General features: G+C 52.4%; 1 protein-coding gene across 1 annotated transcript; it reads left to right on the top strand.

The window, feature by feature from the left end:
- Positions 1-4,777: 4,777 nt before the first annotated feature.
- CATSPER3 (cation channel sperm associated 3) lies at positions 4,778-9,439 on the top strand. The gene is made up of 4 exons (XM_056350380.1): positions 4,778-5,515; positions 7,525-7,796; positions 8,687-8,869; positions 9,248-9,439. The coding sequence occupies exons 1-4, from the start codon at positions 5,026-5,028 to the stop codon at positions 9,437-9,439; spliced, it is 1,137 nt and encodes a 378-aa protein (XP_056206355.1). The 5' UTR covers positions 4,778-5,025.
- The last annotated feature ends 1,035 nt before the right edge of the window (positions 9,440-10,474 follow it).

Raw genomic sequence — 10,474 nt, 5'->3', positions numbered from 1 at the left:
TGTACTTTGTTTCTTTATTATTGTACAGATGTAACAAAGCTGTTAGTATTAAGGTAAATTTCAGATCAATAATATTTAGTTACTGGGAGGTCTTTGGGTTAGAATATTGATATTTATTTACATACTCCAAGGAAAAAATAAACATCCACCAACTAATTCGGCTGGGGGAGTGCACTGCCCAGCCAGGGCAGGGAGCTGGGCAGCTGTGGTGGTTTGAGGAGCCTGACTGGCGAAGGGGCAAAAACACTTGAGAAAAGAGGAGGACAGCTTTGAAATGCTCGTCGTTTCTAGGACAACACTTATTGAGCCCAAATTTCTTATTGACTTCTGGGACGTCCCACAGACCTGGGCGTGCCTTCTGTGAGTGTTGCTGTGCAACACGAATAATAATAAAATAAAAATAGTGAAGAAACAGCTTCACTTTCTTTTGCAGGGAGTGCTGACTTCAGAGGCGGTCTCCCAAGTGAGATGCTGGTGCTGGTGTGATGGGGTCTGTCATGCTGCTCACAGAGGGGCTTCCCTGGGGGCTCCCGGGGTGCTGTTGCCCCCGGCCCCGCTTGGTTTTGTTCAGCTGCTGCCCCGTGTGGGTCGGGAAGCGGTGCCAGGCTCCTGGGCTCTGCTTCACCTTGAAGGCACAAGTAATTTCTTTCATTCTATTTCTTTTACCTTTTATTGCATTATAATTTGAGGGGGGGTGGGGGGGGTGGACAGAATTCCCAGCGTTTCTGAGACACGTCCCCAAACTGTGACGAACACCCGTCGAGTTCCACCTGCTACCCTGCCTCAGCAGCATCCCCAACTCGCCGCTGTCCACAGGGCTGGGCAGGGGAGCCCCGCGATGCTGAGGAGCCCCAAGCCACCTTCATGTATGTCCCCAAACCCACGGCAGCCAGCTCAGCCACTCTGTGCTCCTGCCTCTCCCCAGCTTTTCTCCGCCTGCACATGTGCTGCTGGTGTGCGGTGAGTGCAGGATGCTGAGGGCCACCGGGAGGGGATGCATGGTCTCCCTGATTGAGCTGGAACTTCACAGCAAATTTATACAGCAAGGATTTAATGACAGGCGCTGGATTTGAGCCAGGAAAATCAGCCTAAGGCGCCTTCTCTTGTGAAGAGCATTGTCAGCTCCGCTCTGAACAAAAGTAGCTGGAGTGCGGGGTTTGGGTCTTTTCCAGGTGATGGCATCGCTGGAGCTGCGCTGCTCTGTGACGGTATGGATCCAGCAGCTGCCCAAAACTCACCTTCCTCTGCTGTGCCAACTCCCCCTCGGTGCCACCATGGTCCCCGCTCCCCGCGCGCCTGTGGGGTCGCACCCCAGCACGGGACGGTGCCGCTCCTGCAAACTAACCACATTCCCTTCCTCACGGCGAGGCTTGGCTCGTGGCTAGCAGCCACCTGGTTATATATTCCCCTGGAGTGTTTGGGTTTTTGTGGGTTTTTTTTCTCTTTTTTTTTTTTTTTGCTTTAAGGCTGACTGTGGCTTGAAGTATTTGGATAATCCATCATGAACTGGCCTTCTCCTTGCAGGTAACTTGCCTACTTCCCTGTGCCGAGACTGATTTAACTTGCTGTGTTCCCCCCAACCAGCCCAGTCCATGGCATGTGGGAAACACCATCTCTGGGAGACCTTCTGATGGTGCTCCGTGGCCTCAGGAAATTAAAAAGCAAAATCTCGAGACTGAGAGAGCAGAGCAGGAAAGATGCCTGCAGCATGCTGCGTGTCTGGGATTGCTGCTGGGGTCCTGCAGGGCTGGAGATCACACCTCCACAGGACCCCCTCTGAAACAGGGCCAGCGAATAATCCTTCCCTTTCCCCACGGTGGGAGCTCAGGTCCAGTAAACTGCAAAAATCATATTGGAAGGGGCGGCGTCAGCATCAGGTGTGCTGCAGGGCTCTGGGGATGGGGTCCCACAGGCGGCTCTGCAGGAACAAAAGCAAAACTTCGTCTGGGTTTGTGAGTTACGGCTCAGTCCAACTGCACCGGGATCCCTCCTGCCCTTCCTCCTCCTCCTCCTCCTCCCAGCTGCTCAGACTGGCAGCCGAGGTGTGGTGGTGGAGTGGCTGAAGAAGAGGTGGGTTTTCTGTTAATTAACCTCATCAGGGGCAGTTTGGACATTAGAAGGCTGACAAAGATGTGTCCTCACCCAGCTGCACCCCGAGGCTGGAAGGACAGACTGACGCAGTTACTTCTCCGATGCTTTCCAGTTGTCTATGGCATGTCCCCAGCTCCAGGATGGGGCTGGAGGCATCACAGCATCCCTTGGGACATGTCCGGGCCGCTGTGCCAGTGGCCACTGGCTCTGCATTGGCCCCACCTGGAGCCCTGGGCGTTCAGCAGAGCAAACCCACAGGGCTGGTCCCCTTGGACCGGAGGTTTCGGTTGGTTTATGTCCCCCAGATGGCTTGGCCCTGGCTCAGGGTGCTTGCAGCATCACCGGTTTTCAGCAACGGGCACAGTTCCTGGGTTTGCCCTGATCCCTGCTCCATCCCTGCCTTCATCCTCAGCCTCGCAACCTGCCAGGTCCTCAGCCCTGCTCTGCCCTTCCCACTTCTGCAAGTGCTTTTCAATCATGCAAAACACAATTTTGAAAGCCTCCCACTTTCCACAGCATCTTACAGGTGTGTGCATCTCCTCTGGCCTTTTCAGTCTCAGGTAACGAAGGGATTGCCAATTAACTGAAGCTAATGAGTTCTTCTGCACAAGCTAGTTTCAGTTTTTCATGATCATTTGCTTCAAGAAACAAATATTTGTGGTTTACTCAAAGCTGCACCTCGCGATTAGCCGAACATGTGTGTCCTAGCACAAGTGCCTGCAGAGCATCCAGAGCAGCAAGCGCAGAGACACTGACTAATTGAAATAAACTGGCAATTGTTAAAGCTCTTTCTCCTAAAGAACCAAGGCAAGAAGCAAACATGAATGTGTTATCCCGCTGACATCAAAGGCCATGTTTATGTAAGTGTCGCTCATGCTGAAGATCAGGACAACAGGAAACGGCCTCAAGTTGCACCAGGGGAGGTTAGATTGGAGATTTGTTCACAGAAAGGGTGGTCAAGCACTGGGACAGGCTGCCCAGGGAGGTGGTGCAGTCACCATCCCTGGAGGTGTTTAAAAAACACATAGATGTGGTCCTTAGGGCCATGGCTTAGTGATGCACTTGACAGTGCTAGGTTAACGGTTGGACTTGATGATCTTAAAGGTCTTTTCCAACCAAAATAATTCTGTGACACCATGATATGTTGCAGAGTTGGACCCTTTGGTGAGGAACTGACAATTAGTTTGTGAAAAAAGTCCAGGCATGGCTGCCAGCGGTCTGCTGGTTAGAGCCAGGCCAGCCCGCGTGGGCTGCGGGGATGCTGGAGCCCCGGGAAGGGTCCCTGGAAAGAGCAGGGTCTGTGCTTGGGCTCCCACACTGGTTCCAGACCAGTGGTGCGTGCAGGAGGGAGGATTACCCCCCTAACCTCAAAGGCACACCTCGTCCTGGGCGTGCTGGGCTTGTTTTGCTGTTAGACACTAGTGCCAGGGTGGCACGAGGGCATGGTGCTCCTCCACAGGGCCGGCAGAGCTCCCACCTTGGCACGGAGATGGGCCGTTCCCCCGGGATTCTGGAAAGGACGGGGCCCAGCACCCACACAGCACCATCCTGACTTGTCCCCTCCCTCAGGCTGGAGCAGGTATCTGCCCAAACCAATCAGCAATGCAAACCCAGTAAATTAAGAATCATCATCACCTGCTTGTTACACTGCTAACGCAGAGATGTTGAGTATCCAGGAGCTGGCCCCAGCACCTTCCTGTGTGGTTTCTTCTTCTGGAAGTGACCTCGTAAGACGGTGACATCAAACAGCAAGTTCCACCCCCCTGCTTGCACCAAGGGTCGCTTGGAGAAGCTGAGCACCCGGCTTCTTCATGGAGCCATCAGGGAGGTGGCACACAGAGCATCCCGACCCTTCCCAGAATGGACAAGCCCCCTCCGATTTCCTGCCTAGACCCTTCCAGTGCCTGTTGGAAGCCGTGACAGGGCGTGCTGCCTGCTGCCGCCGCAGCACGCACAGAGCAAAGCCCTTTCGGTGCAGAGCTATGCCCCAGGTGATGGGTGCTGTGGGACCTGCTGGTTCAGATCCAGCTCAGCCTGGGTGAAGGGAGGACTCAGGCAGGAGCAGGTCTCCAGCTGGGGCTGGCTGCTGGGGTGGGTGTTTTCATGGGGCGGGGGGGGGGAAAGAAAAAAAAAGAGAGCCAACTGAAAGAGCTCCCTCCAGCTCTGCCGTTGTTTCTGACAGGAGGAAGGGCACGCAGTTCTGTGCCTCCCTGCGCAGGCTGATGGGCAGCTGCACATTCACAGTGCTCGTGAGCTGCATCATCTCCATCAGTGCCACCTCCCTGGCTGCGGAGGCCAACGGCCAGTGCCTGTTGGGCTGGGGTGCCTTTTCCGAGGGGAGGTGTGATGGCACGCTCCCAGTGCCATGGCCAGGAGGGGATGGGGGTCCAGCCCCCACAGCTGCTCAGGGTGGCTGCCAGCCCACTGTCCTCCTGTGTGCTATTGCCTGCACTGGCCTAGGGCCTGGATGAAACGCATTCCAGCTTCAAATCCCTTCACTTATTCGATAATCATTGTCCTTCAAATGTAATTGTTTGGTGCTTTCCACAGCAGCCCTTTCCCCTCCCACAGTTTCAGCACAGCTAGTTTAAGCACCCTTTTAATACTCGATTTTCACATTGAAAAATCCCTCTTGGTCACACTTCTTGATTTTCTTGTCTTACACAAGCCAGCTACTGTACGCAAACTTCTGAGCCTTAATTATATATCCCAGTAATATATAGCCAGGCCTGGCTAATGTCAAGGAGCCCAGTCACGAGCGTCAGAGGTTCCCGAGAGCTCTGGCTGCAGGACCAGGCTCCGTGCAGGGAGGCAAGTGGCTTGTGCCTGGCTCCTCAGGGCCGAGGGGGTGCATGATGTGTTGGGATGCGGCCAGGACCCTCCTGCACTGGACAGTGACCCACAATGGTGACTGCGGCGGTGTGAGCTTGGCTCATGTTTGAAATGGTACCCTTGGGCAGAGGGATGTTGTTGGGGACATTTAATAGAAACATGCTGGCTGGGTGCGTGGGGTCTGGCAGCCACAGGCAGCAGCCTGGGCTCACCTCCTCCTCTCTCCAGATCACAGATGCTTTCTTCGTCACTGTTTACACCATCGAGCCTTTGCTGAAGCTGTACGTGGATCCCATTGCCTACTGGAAGAGCAGCTGCACCACCTTGGATGCCGCCACCCTCCTCAATACCTTCCTCCCACACGTCTTACCCGTGGATGTCGCCACATGCACCCAGCTGGAGGGGACGACCAAGGGTCTCCAGACCCTCCGCATACTCAAGCTCATCAAGCAGAGCCGCGGGGTGAGGGTGAAGCACCGCGCACTGGTTAAGTCCCAGCAGAGAGGGGGAATCCCAAGCCCAGGAACAGGGGGAGGCTTTGCTCTACCCAGGTGTCGAGGGCTGCCTAGTCCAAAAGGGGCTGATGCTTGCGGTAGTTTGTAAGCAAAGGTAACAACTAATAATTCCTAATTTTTTAAGAAGCCCATGGCTTGGCCATTATTTTTTTCCCATATTTCTTCTTTCCCACAAGGAACGGAGAGATTTTCTTTCTTACTACAGCAGAGTAGACCCCAAAAAAAACCCTATAAAACCTAGGTCACGTCCTATTCTTGGTCTGTGTGTATTTTTCTCTCCAGCACACCATCTCCTACTTAGTTTTCTCCTGACGACTCTGGAGGTTTGTTTTTCAGCAAGGAGCTTATGTGGGCAATGAATGCTCAGCCAGCATTTCTGCGTGTAATTAATTGGCTGGGTAGCCCACCAGAAGTGGGATGTTTATGGGCACAGGGCTCTTATAATGTTCACTTCTGAGCCTTCATTCCTCTAGTTTGGATCGTAAACTTCACTTATCACCAGACTTTTATATGTTAATTATTCTGTGTCGCTGGGAGAAGGGAGGACATGTAGAAGTGCATGAAATAATGAATGGTTTGGGCATGAGGGATCAGATGCTGCGGTTTGGACTGGCTGATTGTGAGAGAGCAAACTGATGCATAGCAAAATGGGGGGACATTTAAATCAGGGTGCCCGTGTGTTGTTGGTTTGAGCCTCGTGCTATGCACTTGTGGAACTCACTGCCAGGAGATGCCTCGTCTGGGGACCACAAGGAAGAAAACCCGTAGGATAAGATTTGGCACCGTTCCCCCCTGAGATGCTTAAAATGTTGAGGTGCTTTGAAAAAAAATCCCACTCAGCACAAATCTGCAAGTTTAAGAGCCTAAATGCCTTTGAAAATCTGGGCCATGAAACACTGGGTTTTGATGGAGGTTGGTGGGACTTAACACCTAAGGGACTGGGGCCACTGGGAAATTGCATCCTGCCTTTGGGTGAGAATGCCTAGAATGGTATTACTGGAGGGGGTGAAATAGCAAAGAGGAAAATTCTTTAGGCTCTCACAGTCCCTTCCTGTTCCAGGTATGTTATAAATACCCTGCAAAGCCCTGCCGTGCCGCTGCCTTCCCACTCCAGGGGCGATCGGTACCTACCCTTGTGTCCTGACCTGAAGGGACAAGTGCCCTGAGCTGCCTGTCACCCCGGACACAACACCTCTTTGCCTAAAATTTATTTTAAAATGTGATAGGGCAGCCTAAATGCATTTTGCTGAAGGCGGAGGAGGCTGTTTATGCCTCTGTGTGTATTGTTGTTTATTAATTGAAGCCTAAATTAGCCCTCAACAGGTTAGCAGTATTTAATGCAGAGAGCTCAAACATGCAACACATTCTTGGCACGTTTCCCTTTATTAATTAAAAACCTCTTTAAAACACTCTGCCTTCCACCTCGGAGCAATAAATTTCCACCTTGAGGAAATAATTTCCTTGTTGTATTCCATACAGAGACGTTCTGTTAGCTGCAATCCCTGTTTTAGTGTAGGCCCCATTCATCCTCATTTCAATTTCAAAATAAACTTTAAAAATGCCAGGTTGTTCTGTTAAAAAAAAAAATAAAAAATTTTAAAAATCAACTTTTCTGCTTTTTTAAAAAAATATATTTGGGATTAATTCCAATGTCGTTTACTACCTGCATACACTGTGAACCACAAAGCTCCTTCTTTAATAAAAGCTCCGAGGCTGCACAGCAGCTCCCGAAGCAGCCAGAGAAGCCCTGGCAATGGGAAACGGGCGGATGGTCCCACACTCGCCAGCCCGCGGTTACTGGGAGCGTTTTATGGCCCTCCCGTCACCCCCAGCGCTGGGTGGCTGGTTTTCTTTATGGCCACGTGCCACAGCCCAAACCTGCCCAACTCCATGACATAATTTGGCAAAAATGTCACCTGATTCTGGGGGTTGAATGGCTTTTGTTCCCCTGCTAGTCCCAGGCTGTGCCTGCGGAGAGACCTGCGTGTGCAGGGGGACAGGAGAACCCTCCTGGTTTTCCGGGACTGGTACCAGGCTTGGTGGTTTATGGCTGGTCTGGTTTGGGCTTTCTGAGATGGTTCTGCAGGAGTCCTTCAGCCATCGGAACAAGCCGGGACGTCGGCAGCCGGAGGAGGCTGGGAAGAGCCCCTTGCTCTAGCTCCGCACCCGTCCCTGCAGGCAGTGCCACCCGAGCAGCTCAGCCAGATGCGGTCCAGAGCTCCAGCCAGAGATGCTGTCGACAGTCAGAGATGGTGGATGGACAGTCCTCGAATGGGTGCACCCAATGAGACCCAGCTGGCACCAGCAGGCACGGTGGTTTTGGGGGAGCAACCGCCCATGCTGCCGCCGCTCTGCAGGGTAATGTAACGTGGGTGCCAGAGGCTGCCCGTGGCTGGCTGTGGTCTGGAGTCAGTGGGAGCGTTTGCCTAAAAGTCATAAGCTCAGTTCACCAAACCAGCAAACCCCTCAACTCCCAGGAATGTCTTTTGTATATGTTAGTGTCATATGTGGGTTTTTATAAGAAGTGAGATGGTCTCAGAAGCAGTATCACCTCCCTTCCCAGTGACCCCAAGCCTTGCATGGGGCTTTCCCAAGCTGAGCAACCACGGAGGGATGAGAGACGGCTGCGGACTCCTGTCTCCCATCCCGGCCCATCCTGCATGGCAAGGGAGGAGCAAGCAGCTGGGCAGTGAGAGCAGCAGAAATATCATTCTAAATCCAGTTTGTGCTCAGACCCCCGGGCATGAGGGTTAATAGCATTGCTTATTTTTATTCAGCTAATTTATTAATGCAGGAGCTTGGGAACAACTGTATCCTTTATCAATAGGAATCCATTACTCCATTAGTAACCTGTCCATATTTCGAAAGGCAGTGAGAAGCTCCTGTGTGCTAAGTGTGATGCTTCTGGGACCAAGCAGCCCTTGGTCTTGCCACATGCAAGCACCACTGAGCCCTACAAGGGCCATTTCCCAGTCCAAGAGTCTGATGCATGGCCACAGCCTCTGAATTTTGCCATGCTCCCCCATGCATCGTGGTGGTTGCCCCTTCTCTCTCCTTAGTTCCCAGTACAGCCCTGTGGATGCATGCAAGGGAGCTGGTTCATACAGCCCTGTGGACGCACACAAGGGAGCTGGTTCAGAGGTGGTCCAGGGAAGCTGTCATCTGCATCCCCAGCCCGCTTCCCAGACTTCATCCCTGCCAAGCATCTCCTTCACCTACGGAGCACACATTTGTCTTTCCTTTTGCAGGTTTTCACAGAGGCTCTCGGCCAGCCGGTGCAGACAGTGATGTATGCCCCCATCATGCTCTACCTGCTGATGTTTGCATTTGCCATTTTGGGACATGGCTGGTATGGAGATCCCAAAACTGGAGACTCTGAAAACTGGGGCAGCTGGAGGACTGCCCTCTTCACACTCTTCAGTTTATTAACCGTAAGAGCAGCAGCATTTTCCAGTCTGTCTCAGCCAAACGACAAACTGCAGATTTTGGAGCGCTGCTGAAGAAGCCCTTTGATTAACCTGCGACTTCATTGGGGAGAGCATAAACTGCTCGGCAGCAAACTCATATTCCAGATCCAGAAATTTTTCTTTGATAGACAAACTTCCCCACCCAGTACTGCAAATTCAGAGGGGAAAATCTCTGAAGCTAACAGCAGAGAGATCTGTACTAGCTGATTTAAACCTGGACCTCTGAGGAACAGAGAAACTGTGCTTAGTTTTAAAAAAGAAAGAAGAGGAAGATTTCGTATGGCTTGTGAGTTATGCTGTGGTTTGGAACTAACTCTCTGCTCTGCTTAAATACATTTGCAGGTTGATGGCTGGTCAGACTTGCAGCGGGAGATGGATTGTTACGGGCTTATGAGCAGCCACGTGTTCATGGTTGTGTTCATCTTGCTGGGCAACTTCACCTTCTTCAGTATGTCAGTTGCACTTGCGATTACCAAAACGCAGGTCACGCAAGCTCTGTGCATTGAGTGTTCATGCATGTGTGAATCTGTGTGAGCATGTGTGGGTGCATGTGAGCCTGTGTGGGTGCATGTGAATGCGTGTGTGTGCACGTGAGTGTGTGTGAGCACATGTGGGTGTGGGTGTTACCAGCCAGCAGGCTCTGGTTGGAAAGCTGGTGCTTGGCTGTTTGCAGAATTTGGCTTCTGGTGCAGCTAGAAACGTGCTGGATACAGAAGTCCCATTCCCTGAGCAGAATAAGTGTATCTTTCCCCATGGTCCCCTTTTTGTCATCTCTACACTCCTGCTTTGACTATTTTTCCATCACTGCCAAAAGCTCGGGCTCCTGCAGCACAGCCAGTGCACGCTTTACACCCAAGTCCTCTCAGCCATGACCCATTTCTGCATTCATTTAACCCAGGGCTGCTCTCGTGGTCTTGTAGCTGCCTCTGACCCTTCTGCAGCAGGTCTCTGCACGCCGCCGGGGCCAGGGTCAGCTGGGTGCGCTGGGGGAATACAGCAAATCCTATGGAAAGGCATCTGCTCCCCAGCACCGCTCGGCTGCCAGCCCCGAGGTGGTCCTGCTTAACACCTCCTGCTGCTGCACGGCGCTGGGGCCGGAGCAGGGGATTTTTGAAGCCCAGGTCTCCCTGACTGATCTCTTGACCCACCAGCTGTGAGCGGCGCTCGGGGACTCACTCGCATCCCTGCGGTTTGGCACTGGCAGAACTTGACTCAGACATACGGACAGGACTGCGAAGCAGCGACGGCAGCTGCTGTTTGGGCCAAGAAGCAAAAAGCTCCTGAAAAAGCAAGGAAAGAACATGAGCAACCCAGTCAGGCTCAGGCAGGTGGGCTGTGGTCAGCCGTGGGTGGATAGCACTGTCTGCAAATGTCAGATGTTGTTTAACAAGGCAAGACACGGATGAGCTGCTTTCAGTGGAGGAAAAATTTCCTTTTCTTTCCTTGCCCATTTTTATAATAATCCAGGCTGTAGATCCTACATACGTTTTCGACAGGCTCATCACACGTGCAACTGAAAGTATTATGATGGCACATAGCCGTTAAAATACTACAAAGGTGGAGAAAAAC

This window comes from Falco biarmicus, chromosome 8 (assembly GCF_023638135.1).
Source record: "Falco biarmicus isolate bFalBia1 chromosome 8, bFalBia1.pri, whole genome shotgun sequence".
Lineage (NCBI taxonomy): Eukaryota > Metazoa > Chordata > Aves > Falconiformes > Falconidae > Falco > Falco biarmicus.
This window is presented reverse-complemented; position numbering and strand designations above follow the sequence as displayed.